This window comes from Nesoenas mayeri, assembly GCF_963082525.1.
Source record: "Nesoenas mayeri genome assembly, chromosome: 2".
Classification (NCBI taxonomy): Eukaryota; Metazoa; Chordata; class Aves; order Columbiformes; family Columbidae; genus Nesoenas; species Nesoenas mayeri.
In genome coordinates, this window is record NC_137543.1 from 145,754,441 (window position 1) to 145,769,480 (window position 15,040).

General features: G+C 38.7%; 1 protein-coding gene across 1 annotated transcript; it reads right to left on the reverse strand.

Annotated features, from left to right (window-relative positions):
* Positions 1–835: 835 nt before the first annotated feature.
* Positions 836–14,522, reverse strand: ENKUR (enkurin, TRPC channel interacting protein; the record flags this gene model as incomplete). Its single annotated transcript, XM_080340257.1, has 5 exons — positions 14,313–14,522; positions 10,836–10,981; positions 7,533–7,759; positions 5,687–5,833; positions 836–1,009 (listed from the first exon to the last, which is right to left on the reverse strand). The coding sequence occupies exons 1-5, from the start codon at positions 14,387–14,389 to the stop codon at positions 836–838; spliced, it is 771 nt and encodes a 256-aa protein (XP_080196383.1). The 5' UTR covers positions 14,390–14,522.
* Between the last annotated feature and the right edge of the window lie 518 nt (positions 14,523–15,040).

Consider the following 15,040-nt stretch of genomic DNA (forward strand, 5'->3'; position numbering starts at 1 on the left):
TGATACCACACAGAAAAAGCTGTGTTCTGCAGCAAAGGTGAAGTGGTAGGAAAGAAAAACAATTTTTCTTGTCATGCAAATAATTGCAGTATAGTGTGCTGATATAATTTCTGCCTAGGTCTTGACTCACATGCTTTCATTCTAGCATTACACACATAATAGCAATTGAAACACGTTTTTCTACTTTAGTTATAGATTTACTATAGTATCACAGAGCTATTTGTACATAAACACACACAAGACACATGTGGTGTCTGTATTGTGTAAAGTCTACATTATTATGGGCTTCCACTATAAAAATTGGTTTTGGTATAAAAAATAAGTAAAGTACATAAAATGTTCTGCAGAAGCCAAACTGTTTAGAAATACAATCACTCAGGATTTTAAGTAAAGCATAACAGCTCTTTAATAACTAGTCCAGAAGCCATCCCACCCTGTAGTTATATTTACCAAGCTGTCTTCACCAGCCAATTATTTCACTTTGTTTTGGCTATGCAAAGAAAGAAGTGCTTCAAACATATGAAATAGTATTGTTTATGCTTTTTGTATGATGTTTATGGAAATCTTAGTAGTTAATAAAAATTACAAAGAATAATAGATTAAATTCATGGGTTTAATACTCAAAGTTTAATTAAGAATTTCAAAACGTTTTGTGAATTACACAGATGAGAGCTATATGTAACAAGTTTTCTAAGCAGCTACATAGTTATATTAGTTGAATATGTCTTTCTGAATAGTTGGCGGTGTCAATTTCTTCTGAGAATTTAGGGGGTGGTTCGTGGAGATGTAGGGATAGAGAAAAAGGATGAAAGAGGCAATATCTGAAAAACATTCCTTACTCATTTGCAATGTAGATAACTTTGTGCTTCTCAATTACTTCTATGTCATGCTCCAGTTGTTTCATCTGTAATTCCAGCTTTTCCTTATGTAGCTTCTTGGGTACGGTGTCTATTTGTACTGGAAGACCCTGAAATTCATGATACACTTCCTCCCAGTTCTTTTTCAGTCCCTAGTGCCATTACAAGAAAATAAAATATAGGAGAAAAACTTCACTAAGTTTTCATATGCACGTAAACTACTTCAGGTTTTTTGTTAATATTACATTTGATAAGTGTCACTTCAATGTTAAAATAATAAATACACGGATAATGTTTAATCGTCATAATTGGACCAAATTAATTAAATTCTTAAAAGTCAAAGCAGATGAAACAGAAATAATTTTTACTCATTCTGATGCAATATAAAAATGGTCTTTAAAAAACTCTGTGCCTTGGAGAGAAAAATTACAGTCTTTAGGAGGCAACAAAACAATAATTAAACTAGTTAATGAAGGATGAGCTACAAAAATGATTGAGTGGAAAAAAGAATGTCAATATGACTAACAATCAACTCCATAGCCTACCAGGAACACAAGGAAGCCTGTATGCTTCGTTTCCAGTCCTCAGTATCTTCAAGAAAAACTGCACAAGGTAAATGAAGTGTGACTCTTCCTTATTCCATATGAGGGTCCTTCTGTGTTTTCAGTGATCTTCAAGTAGGCAACTTGGACTGCTCCATAGTTTCTAATTCTAGTATGCTCATCGAGGAACTACTAGGGTTCATAAAAGCTGCCTCTAAACTTGTATCACTCAAATGCCTCCTTTTCTCCAAAATGCAACAGGAAATATCTTACAAACTGTACTACAGCACCCACTTCCACATAAACAGCAACCTTGCTACCACAGATATCAATCACCATGTCACACAGTGGTGTTACCTACATTAAGTAATCACAAGACTACAAATTCTTGGAACTCCAGTCAAAATTCAATGGCAGTTTCAGTTCATCTCACCACCAGCTTCATTTTCTATAATTGAGACTTTGCTCAGACCATGAACACCAAACTGATCCTAAATATTTTAATTTCTGCAAATTACTTTGAAGAAATTCTAAATAATTGCATTCCTTTCCTAATCTACATTTATGATAACATCTATCGGCAACTTATTTATCATTTGGACTAAACAAGCTAGCTGTCACTGACCCTGTCAACACTAATTTCAATAGCTGCCACCTCTCCTGAATGCTGCTACGCAAATAATTACCTTACTAGACAAAGTGAACTGTATCTTCCATATACGAAAGCCCAAGACTAAAACCTTGCCTCAAAAACCCCACACAATTACCTGAAATGTACTCATGAACCTATTAATTCAACATCAGAGACAAACTTTTATCTAACAATACATGCTGAACAGAACTAGACTGTGGTAGAGAAACAAATTTAAAAACTGTCTTTACATCCTCATAGTTACTGCAACAATTGCTCTTGCTTTCCTCAAAAGGATAATAAAAATCTACACATCCTATACAAGCATACATGAGGATTTAGTAAAGTTTATTCTTTGTATCAAATTTCCTAATGAAAACTATTTGGGTGAACTTAATAATCACACCTACTAAAAGGAACTCACGCAGCAATCAGTGAATAATATTAATACAATATGGCTATTAGTGAGAAAACACTTTTCAAAAACATTTTTGGCTCTCAGTTCTGTTTCCTTAGGGGAGATCACAAAGTATCTTCAAAAATGAAGAACTGAAGTTGCAAACTAAAGTTTTCAGTTCTCCTCCATAACTAAAAGCTGATTCAACTGACATGCTGAATTTATGGCACGTTGTGATCTCCAACCTGATGTCCTTCTTCTCCTCTATTGTTAAGCACCTTTTCTCCCAGACTGGCTAATTGACTAACATACTGAAGTTAAATATAGAGGAATTATTCTTAATACAGATTTAGCTTTGAAGACTGCTGCTTCTATTTAAGAACTCAAAGACATCCCTAAGAAGTTATCTGATTTTGTCCACTGTATGAACAGAACATTGTATGTCCACTGTATGTACTCAGTGCTGGTGAGGCCCCATCTTGAATCCTGTCTTTAGTTTGGGCACCTCATCATAAGAAAGACATTGAGGTGCTGGAGAGAGTTCAGAAGAGGGTGATGAAGCTGGTGAGGGGTCTGGAGCACAAGTCTGATGAGGAGCAGCTGAGGGAACTGGGGCTCTTTAGCCTGGAGAAAAGGAGGCTGAGGGGAGACCTTATTGCTGTCTACAACTACCTGAAAGGAGGCTGTAGTGTGGAGGGTATTGGTGTCTTCTCCCAAGTAACAAGTGATAGGCCAAGAGAAAATGGCCTCAAGTTGCACCAGGGGAGGTTTAGATTGAATATTAGGAAAAAGTTCTCCACAGAACGGGTTGTCAGGCATTGGAACAGGCTGCCCAGGGAAATGGTGGAGTCACCATCCCTGGAGGTGTTTAAAAAGTGCATAGATGAGGTTCTTAGGGACATGGTTTAGCACCAGAGTTAGGTTAGGTTAGGTTATGGTTGGACTCGGTGATCCTGAGGGTCTCTTCCAACCGAGATGATTCTACGATTCTATGAAAAATGAGCTCTCCCCACCAATACTAAGAAAAACATACTTTTTAACATAAAGTAATATTTTACTGATTCAAAGCAGTGTATTTATTACATAGCTATTTGTGCTTTTTGCATATTTATATTAAGCATATAAGTGTTGTCCATAAAGGTTATTCCAACAAGCTTCATATACCAATATCTACATAAATTTAAAAACCCTACCTTAACATGTGAAACTAAGAGCAACAAGGCTATTTATTTTCTGTCTTATAATACTACTTGTCTTTGCAATCCAAGCTTGTCAAGTATTTAAATAAAGCTCTCAGTCTACCAGACATCAGGTATAGCTTACAAATATATAGTAATTAAAATCAATACAGCATTTCCAAAATTTTCATAGAAAAGTCATTCATATCTTCTTTTAAATAATACTTCTTTGTGTACATTAGTAAAAACTGGTTTGAAAATCACTGAAAACAGTGAGTTTTAAAACACATCAGAGCCTGCACTCATCACAATCTAGTCTATCCCTAGAGAGTGGAGAGATCAAAAGCACGACATGACTCCCTATGTAAAAATCTCCCTCACAGTTCTTCTGACAACAATGTAATATGCTGAGCACTGTTGCTATGGGCTAGATCACAAACTGAATAACTCTACATAAGAAATTCTAATACATGCTGGATCAGTGAGAAATATGTACTGTATTTATAAACATGCTCTTTCATTCTTATAAAATCCCAACCAAACTGAGCACAATGAAGAAAGAGTTCAAAAAATGCTGGCACAATTTTTTTCCCCTTATTTTCATAAGTTCATGAGGCTTGATTTCGTTTTCAGACATCTATTGCCACGTATTCTTTCAAATCAGATAGGGCACATGTGCTCACTAGCAATGTCGATTATTTTAAAAGACAGGAATTCCCATTTGTCTACAGCTGAGCACTGGATAGAAGCCACATACCCTGAGGACACCAATTCCTCCTGATAATATAACTGTATAAGTAATGTGGCCCATGAAAGAGCAAACTTTTTGAAAAATTTAAAAGAAAATACCGATTTAATGAAAACAATCTAAAACCTTTTCAATTAAAAATACTTCAGTGCACTCTCATATTTTAAAAATACACAACATAATTTTAATTAAACTAAGTGCAAAACTCTAAGTAGCTGAACTCACATGTCTTTTGCACATATATATATGCTGCACAGTTAACTTCCTGGACTATTGGCTTGTCCCATGCCTTTCCCACCATAAAAATACCTTAATCTTCACCCTTGCTGTTATGTTCTTTATATCGCTATCAATGCAATACTCTCACCTCTCTCCCATACTCCTTCCTAGTTTCTACCTCTTGCTGCATATGCAAGAGACACCATTGTGCTTGCTTTTGTGGAGTTTGCTGATTAACCAGTTAATCTTTGCAAGTGAGTTAGACACTGTGTTTTCTCTCTAGATTTTCTGCTGGCTTTTTTGGTGGGAATTTAGCATCTTGGAGATGTCCATCCATCTCATTTGTTTCAGGTGGCTGCTAAGATCAAGTTATTAAGGGACAGACTGATAAACAGATATCACAAAAAAAAAATATGCCTAATTTTCATAGGAAATTTGGCTAAAATGTTGTCATGAGAAATTCCAGTCCAAGGACTGGATATACTTTAAAAATGCCTCTTTTCTGCTCTAATTATTTTGTGGTATTATTTATCTTTAGAAAATCTTGTGCAATTAAAACTGTATGGAAGACAGCATCCAAAACAGCTTAACCAAATTAAGTTTTTCCAGTCATAGTTCTATGACCATTTTGTAATTTAATTCTGTTTTCTGCTTTTGCCACATTTTAAAGCATGACCTTATGCTTAGTCAGTGAGGTCACAATGTGAAGACAGAAACTGCCAATAAAAGTGGCAATGTTATGCATCAGGAAATTTTAAAAAAAAAAGGCAATTTGTATTTTTCTGTGATTCACAAGTAGAGTCACAACTGTCACTGGATCCATATAGGTGATTTTCTGCATTTGTTTGAGGTTTCACTGAAATTCTAAGTCATCAAGGGGGACAGAAATCTAACAGAATTGAAATACTAGTAAATGTGGACTAAAACTGCAGCTAGTTCAGCTCCCTTCAGTTCAGTTTACAACTGTTCTACAGCTCCATCTAGTGAAAAAGTAGCTGACTCCTTTGCCTCACTTCAAAAATCTAGTTAGTATACTTTTATTATTTATGTGGACTTACTTTACCAAATTAATCTTTTGTATATGTTAGCATTTACCCTAAATAAAAATATGCACCTGCAGAAGACTTCTCCTTTCATCATCAGATAGCCGTTTCATGGCTCTTTTCTTGAGATCTTCCAAGATCCTGGCCTCATATTCTTCCTGAGCTCTCTTTGTTTCTTCATTTCTCCGTGTTACATATTTTGGTGTAATACCGTAATCCTATAAGAGTAAGGAAAGAATTTCTTATATATTCTTATAAGAAGGAAACAGAGACATACCTGTTTCCCTAATATATTACATTTGCAAAGACAGCTTGAAATGGAATTTTGTGCCACTGAGCAATAAAATCTTAAACCACTGCGTTCTTAGAGTATCAAACATGATTGTCTTTGTAGCCTGAGAAAAAAATATAAACAATTACCCTCACTTTATTTTTGCAACCTTGGAAAACAACAGAATCCAGAAACCAAATCATATATTTATAAGAATTGATGGTTGAGTGAGGAGTTTGAAACGTGTTAATGACAGCAAACTATTTTACAAATTTACATGGTGTCAGATTCTACATTCTGAAACACATTCCTTAAATACTTTCTTGGAAAGGTCTTTCTGTATCCTGATTTTTGCTGAACATTGCATGCCACAGAAAAGAGTAAATAGTGTTTAACACATACATGAAAATTGGGCTAGTTAAAAATTATAAACTACCTCATATTGGATGTGGCAGAACTGTGTTTCTAGAAGGAAAGATAATTTCTGAGTATCCCAGATGTACTTGGGGGAAAACATCTATTTTGCCTTACATCCTTTGTAAAATGAAGCCTGTCTAGCTCTGCCAGAAACTATGAGTTATGTCATATGTCATGTCTCTTTTTGCAGAATGGTCTGTCATGATTTACCTATTTAGATAAGTCAAACTCCTGATAGGTCTTGTTTTCCTGAGTAGTGGAACGGACTGTCCTTATACTTGGAGGAAGTTGTCCTTAAAGGCATGCCAGCTTTCTCAAGCTCCTTTGCTTTTCAGAGCTGTCTCCCACAGGGTCCTACCTTCTCGTTCCCTGAAGAAGCTGATGTTTGGTCTCCTGAAGTACAGGGTCTGTACATTACCACCTGCCTCCCCAAGGAGGAGGTGATCTTGAACTACTTCATGGCCCATGCAGCCACGACTACTATTAACACACCTCCGACCAGTTCCTTCTCATTTCTGAAGTAGCAGAACCAGAAGAGCATGACCACTGGTTGGCTCATCCACCAACCGTGGTAAGAAGCTGTTACTGACATGCTCCAGGAACCTTTTTGGATTGCCATTATCCCATTATGTTGTCCTTTCAGCAGATATCAAGGAGGGTGAAGTCTTCTGTAAGAAGCTGCACTATAATCTGAAGATTTCCTCAAAGTGCTTAAAGAGGTTTCATCCAGTTCCTCACCTGATTAGATAGTCCACAACAAACATGCTTTCGACACTAACTGGCCTCTCCTCTGATCCTGACCTACAAGCTCAACCAGCATGTTGCTGTTGTTCCATAGAAGAGCTCTATATATTTGAACAGCTTCTTCATCCAAAGGGCAACCCCTTCCCTGCCTGTCTCTCCTAAAGAGCCAGCATTCATTCATCATAGAACTCCATTTCCCTCCCCATTAGATACTCCCTGGGTTCCCAATGAAACACATATGCTATTGCTTTAGTAGCATCATTATCCCAATTTTTTGCTGACAGCATAAGCGAGTGAATACAGAGCAAAGGCACGGCACAACTCTAGTGCCAGGGATTTCTCCTTGAATTTCAAAGGTCTACCACAAACAGCAGCAGCATCTAAACATCTCAAAAAGAATCATAAACATTTCATATGATAATGCAATAGAGAATCTAAAATAGGCATTGCTACTAGTATTTCCACTATAACTTAATAAAACTTACCTTTTTTTTAATATATTTTGGAACAAGTCCTGAAGGTTCAAGCAGATATTTATCTCCCTGTCTTCTATCAACATAAATAGGTTGAGGCTTTTTAGGCAATCCCTTGATAGCAGCAACTGCATTTGTATTTATAAAATTCTTTTTACTCTGAATTCCCATAACTGGGCGATCTGTCCTCCGTGGCACTGATAATGCAGGCAATTTCTTACTATCCTGTTCTTTTTTTTCTGTGAATTGAGCATGTAAACATTCTCAGCAATAACCATGAAGAGCTTTGCAATTTAATGTTATTACATTTTTCAAAAGGGAAAAATTACATACAAAATTACATAAAAATAGAAACCAACTGTATCTACAATGAAAGAATTGACTAGGAATGTACTATGATGAAAATGAGTATGCTTGTTTGGCAAAACAGAGGTTTCATAACCTAGGAAATACTATGTTGTTTTGGATGGGTTTGCCTTATAATATGCCACACATTTTCTCTTAACTGCAGTAGTATAGGACCTTTTTCAAATGTAATTAAAACTCCTTTTACTAGAGATGCTTGATGTTAGGGCACTAATGGCCCTGCACCCCACACCCTTGGGCTCAGGAACCCCATTTCAGCTCAGCCCTGGGCTGTCAGTGCCTGGCTGAGCTGTCTCAGCTGTGCCAGCCCCCAGTGCTGCTCCTGAAGAGCTGTGTGGAATCAGTGGATGGACTTGGCCCCTTACCCCAACTTCTTTGATGGTCACTAGGCCATTGATAGGACATATTTTTGTCCCCACCCTGCTCTGCTTGCCTGCCTCTGCTGTGGTGGGACTGGCCCTTCTCCTGGTGAGGTTATTGCTCAGCCTGCATTACGGTTGCCCTCGGTTTCTGCCTCACCTCCTCTTAGGGAAAAGCCCTGCTCTTGCTCCTCCCTAACACTCAACAACAACTACTCACAGTCCTTTCTCCAGAGAATATAAAAACTCTTCCTTTTTCAGGCTGTCTTTTCTCCAAGGCACCAACAGAAATTCAGTAGTCTCCCAAGTAGTCTGACTTCAGGTGAGTGATGAAAGACAATTCATTTCCCACCATATTTCCCACTAGATATAACTGTGACTCACAGTCATTATCAGAGATAATGATTTGATTCAGGTTGTCTGAGTTCATGTTCTTCTTTGGCAGAAAATAAGTGTAACATCACGTGTGACAGAGCTCTTTCCTACAACAGCTGGTTTCCTGATACTGACTCCATGAACCAGAGCTTTCCTGGATTTTGTTTTTACAACCTGATAGCCTGTCATAACGTGGTACTGTAGGACACACAGACTTAACTATTTCTCTTAGGATATCCTTTTGGAAACAAGATCTCTGAAGCTTCTCAATGAGCACGGGTTCACCCTTATCTGCAGTATACTGGTGCACACTTGCTGTTTTGGGAGCCCCCACTTCTGGAGCCAGCAACCAAGCTTAGTTAAAATGAATGCTAGAGTCCAGTAATAGAAAAAGATCCAGCTGAAGGTTAAGAAACACATCTTTTCTAAGCAAGTGATGAGTAATCAGACTCTTAAAAGAATGACATTATCCCAGATTTTAGGGGAAAAAAAAAATCTTTCTGTTCTGTCCTTGCAATCTACTTTTTAACTAGTTGTATTAAACCCAGTTTTGAAGGTGGCACAGATACCATAAAGACAATGACATAATCCCATTCAGACAACCAACAACTGGTCAAATTCCAAGTGATGAAAGAACCATGCTTTTAAAGAGGTGATTAAGCTGTGTAACTTCTCTGCGGTAGGTATGAAATTCCATCCAACAAAGGTACAAGAACTTCCTGAGTTAATGATGCAGTTCTCTGTGAAGACCTGTTAGGGTCTAATCATGGCAATGAAATTACTAGTCTGGATCAAAGTTATGATGTGGCATAGTCATTTTGAGGCTCTGGTACATTGACTCCAAATACAAACAGCCAAGCACATATTGCTGTTATGAAGCCCTGAATCAACAAGTTGAAATAGAAATATTGTGAACTGCTTGTCTGAGAAAAATGGGTCAGAGTGCTGTATCTCAATATATAGCAAATATGAAGTAGATAATTTTATAACACAGGTACTTAAAAGGGATCTCACAGACTGTCCCACGTTTTTGGTGAATCAACCTTCTTTCCTACACCCATCTAAAACACTGTTATAGCAATGCTCAGGTGTCATTAAGTATTACACTCACTGTTCAGATTTCCTGAAAAAGTGAAGACTTTATTAAAAAGTGACCAAGGATGTCCACAGGACCTCTGGGACCAAAGCTTATCTTAAGGTTCTAATAGGCCATATTGCCTGAAGCATTAAAGCCTCCAAAGCCTCCTGGGACAGCCTGTATTTTCAGTGCTAAAGCCACTTGCATGTGCCGTGCAAATTTGGGTGCTGGGCTCCTACGTTCTCTTAGACAGCGCTTTTCTATTTTTCCAGGCTAAAAACAATTTCAAGCTGAAACTTTAGAACTCAATTACAAATTCTGACAGGAATGCACTTAGAACTCCAACAGCACTAGGAAAGTCACTCCACCCTTGCACAACAAGCCATGAGGCTGAGCATTAGAACTGTCAGCTCCTTTTACCTAGACTTATGGTTTCTGCCCAAAGATAGGATGCATTTTGCAACAAAATATTCCTATTTTCTTATTTCCGTGACATGTAGCTCTCAAAAAAATTCTATGCTTTGAAAACTGCCAGCCAATTTAATGCTATGGGATTAAGAACTCACAATGAATGCTGAAAAGCTCTATGTTAGTTATAGCATCAAGAAAGGCACACCTACTTTTCCCATATCTCTTAAAGCATTAAAAAAATTCACTTTTAATACCCCCATTCATATTATTTACTTTGATATTAATAATCAGTTGCAGAAAAGAATGGTGTACAAATCTAAACTACATAATTAGTAATTGAAATGTCAGCAGGATAGCACATATCATCAACACGTCTTTGACATCTGAATAGCTGCAGCCAAAAGAGAGAATTTTTCTTTGTGTTTCAGCTGGTTTTGTATCACATGACAGTAAATGCTTACTGTGTTTGCTCATCACATATATCATTTCCCTGTTGCTTTTTTCAGCATTTTATACAATAAATAAGAAATATTTGTATAAAATGGAGAAATAACTTTGGTATCATAGATACTATAAAAGGAACAGTGGAAACTGCCCCAGCATACAAAAAAAAATATATATTTTTTTAGTTATTCTCCAGAACTGTTACTTTCAATATTAATATTATCAATTTTGAAATTAAAAAAAAAATTCATTACATTTCATATATTGCATGTGTACACTTACTTGCTGGTAGCTTGGGTTCCTTTGAATGTTTCTGCAGAAAGTTGTTCGGAGTTGGCACTGCAACTTTTGCTGGTCCCATAGTTTTGCACTGAGCCTTATTTTTTGCTGCTTCACATTTCACGGATGGTCGAAAAGTGGATATATACCTTAGACATTAAAAAATAGCCATAAAGAAGTTAAAGGTCAGAAAAATATTTAAAATACTTCTTCAAATAATATAGATTTTTGCAGTAGTTCATGCCAAAAGCCTATTTTGTTTTGTACTCTCTCCCAAATAAAGGCAATCATTCACACAACCTCCACACTAACACTAAGCCCAGCACTTCACTGACAACTTGTACTTCTGATTCTGAAGGTAGCTTGATTCTTCCTTCCTCTCTGGTGCTCCAAGGTCAGTATTGTCACATATTGGAAAATGGTTCCTGTGTGCACTGTTCATAGAAATACTGAACACAGACATTTTGAAACTCAACAAATCCTAAATTTTGGAAATAAACTGCTTTGAGTTTTATTTGCATGAATTAATTATTTTTATGAGGTTATGTATTATACACTTTAGTCTTTATTTTTTAATTAACTTAATTTTTACAAGTCTTTTTTTTTTTTAAGGTGGCTATTTGTTTTGTTCAAAAATGCACCAAAAAATGCAGCTGTTGTGCATCTATAGAAAAATAGTAATAATGAACCTACTTTTCCAGATTTTCTGTATTTGAAAGTTTGTAGTATGGGAAAGATGCAAATGCCAATGTATCTATCTCGGCTGTTCCAGAAGCTGCAGTTGCAGTACACTGTAGGGCCTTACACAGCAATCAAACACATGTAAGGAAAAGCTCAGTTGGCTTCAAAATAGATGAGATCTGTATTGATAATGAGAATATTCACTGCTTCACTCTATGGGATGAAACATATTTTAGAGGTATGCAAAACCTTGTGTTATAGAAAATATGTCAAACGTAGTCGAGAGTTGGACAGAATGTCCTTGATCATCAGTTTATCTCGATACAGTCCACTGTACCATTGTCTCAATGTTCCCGTTGAACCATCTGTTACAGACTATTATAAGAGATTAGATAAGATTGATGACTGCTCCGGAACAGCAGAGCAAACTGTGTATTTCTTATATTACACAGATCCAAACTATGATCGTGTGTAATCAGTGGTGGTTTTGGCACTAACTGAAATGGCTAATGTGAAAATCAGTAGGAGCTCAGACATGAAAAGCTGTATGTACAGGGTATGTACACACTGCTGTTCTGGTGTAATGTTGCATATGGCACTGTAACTTCTGCTGTAATCAAAGTATGCAAACATGTTCCCCAAAAGAAGCCAACTGCTAATTGTTAACTGATTAGCAGCAACTTGCCTCTCTCTGACGGACTGAGCTGTCACAGATGTTTTCCTGAAGGAGCAGAACTCCCTGTTCCTGAAGCTAAGGCTACCGTGTTGTACCTTTTAAAATCTGCCTGTATTTAGAAAACACGTCATATTCATTTACGGTAGACAAAAGCTGATGAACAGTTGTTCTCTTCTTTCACCGAAAAAAAGCCATAAGTGTGTATGAAAAAACTATACCATGTTTCCAGGTAAGGAAAAAAAGAACAAAAAGACTACACATAATGCAACCTATTTTACAGAAATACTGTAATAGGATGAAAGGAATGATGTAATGCTGGGCCAGTGAAGGACAGTCATGGTAACAACACTGAAAAAAGCTTTTATATATGAGCTGCAAATGTCCAAGACATGTATTTGTATTTGATCACATCAGAAAATGTAGGAAGATTTCATTAAAAATGTGGAGATATTTTGTCTTCTGGAGATTTGATCTCCAAAATCAATAAGAGGATTATGTACATGAGATTACATACAATTCCAGAAATACCTCTAATTATAAGGAATGAGGTTTTCCTTATTTTTTTCTGTTAAATTCATGGCCAACAGCCAAGACATAAGCACAAACCCACCACAATCATAAATTATTGCATTACTCACCATTTACTAGGAGTGGCATTATAGCCACACAGTAGAGAAAGTTGGACCTAGTAGGGTTCACACAGCCTTGGAATGAGAAAGTTAAGGAGAAGGTATTGAGTTTATTACATATTGGCATATGGTTTAAAGTTGTCTTTTTAAAGATGTCTTTTGTAGACAGCCATAGGCATTCTTTTGGACAGTTGTATTTTTTCAGTTCCTTTTCAGGCCAAGAAAGTGGCTAAATACTGTCACACACAATAACAAATAGGGTTGCAAGGAAGAAAACATGGTTATGGATGACTTGAGAGTATAGTCCATTCATTATTTCGCAAGGGGACAAAAGACAATATATTTTTAAGAAGACAGTTACTATTCCTTAGGGACCTTGGTACATCAAAGTTGGGGAAAATCAGGATGCTTGCCTTGGTTTCCTGAGTACTACCTGGTCAGTTGAGAGTGAAATACATATGATTTCATTTGGAAACAAACAAACAAACAAACAACTAGTTTTTGTATGCATTAGTTACAACTGGTCAGATCATGCTATTAACCAGGTTCATCACTGTTGTTACCAGCTGGATAAGTGGGGTGAGAAGTCAATGAGATCGGAAGGGGATTTAGTCAGATTGTATCCAACCTAGAGAATCCCTTGCCTAAACTGAACCTGATGGTCACGCAGTATTCAAATCCCTGAATGGTATTAAGACAGGAACGGATTCAGTGTGCTGTGCGCCTTGCCACACTATCATTTCACTTCCATCTGTCTGCCAAAATCACTTTTCATTCACATTGGAAACAAAATAAGATATATTACCTATTTTTACATGGAAAAGGTTCAGAACTGGAAATCTCATAGGTCTGAACCCTTTTACCTGAAAAGGGGTAACTATCTTTGTTCTGCTGAGGAGCGTCACTGATATTTTTACTCACTTTAAAGCTATTGAGTTACGACCTACAGTTAGCATTTTCAGTGAAACAGTAATGTAACGACTGCCTTTCATATAAAGAAATAGAGACTTGAAGAAAATACCATAGGTTTGCATAATTATCAAACAAGAACTTTACAAAAACTCTTAGAGGAATTAATACTAGGGGGTCAAAGGCATTTTTAATATTTTTAAGGTAGAGAATGAGAAAGAGAAGCAAAAGAAACAATGTCGGAAGGTGCACCTGACACATGAAAAGAATGGAAGTGTGGCACTGAGAAAAAATTAAAAAACCTCACAGCTGCTCACTGAAAAAATGTTGTGTGAACAGCAAAGATGTCATGTAATTTCCTCTGCTTGCAACGAGTGCTTGGTAGGTTCTTTTTCTACGGTATTGAAGATACCAAACTGAATCACCAGCTCATGGGGCCGGCTGTGAACCCTGAGGTGTGAGTGACTCATTAGGAGGAGCAATAACTAACCAAGAAACTAGATTATTATTTTTTTTTTTTAAATACCTGTTACTTGCCAGAACCAGTCACCATGTGTTGCAAGTGGTGCTGTCACACCCACGTACCTGGGAGGTTTGACAGGCTTCTCCTCCAGGCGGGGCAGAAGGTTACCGATATTGTTCTGGTCACACTGCGCCGCCATCCTCCGGCCTGGGGGCCCTGCATGCGGGGCAGCGCCCACCTCCCCTTTCCCCGCGTTTCCCCGCGTGTCCCCGCTCCCCGGCCCGCTCCAGCGCCCGGCTCCCTCCCGCCCGACCCCTCAGGCCGCCGCGAGCCCGCGCAGTGTTGTCCCCGCAGTTACCAGGGGAAACCTGTTGCTAGGTAACAGCGCCGGGAGGGGGCGGGACCTACGCCGTCCCGCTTCCGCCAGGGCCGGGAGCGGCCGTGTAGGCACTCTCGCTTCTAGCGCCGCGCGGTAGCCGCGCAGGCGCACTTCGCGCAGGTGAAGCCTACGGGGCGCAGTCGGAGGGCGCCGGACGGCTGGGCTGCGCGTGCGTCGCGGCCGAGGACGGAGTGGTGAGGGGGTGGGGCGCGCAGGTGGGTGCGCATGCGCGGTGGAGAGCGGGTGGTGGGGCTGGTGCTGGTGCTGGTGGCCGCGTGAGGCGCGCGCGGTGCCGGTGGCAGCTGTCCCGCTCGCGCCGGTACGTCTGAAGGCGAGTGGAGCCGGGCCGGGCCCAGCCGAGCCGGACCTAACCGAACCGGGCCCAGCCGGGACTCGGGAACGGGGTAGGGCGAGGGCGTCCGCCTCTCCCCGGGGAGGTGGGAGCCCAGGTTGGGCGGCGCGACTGCCCCG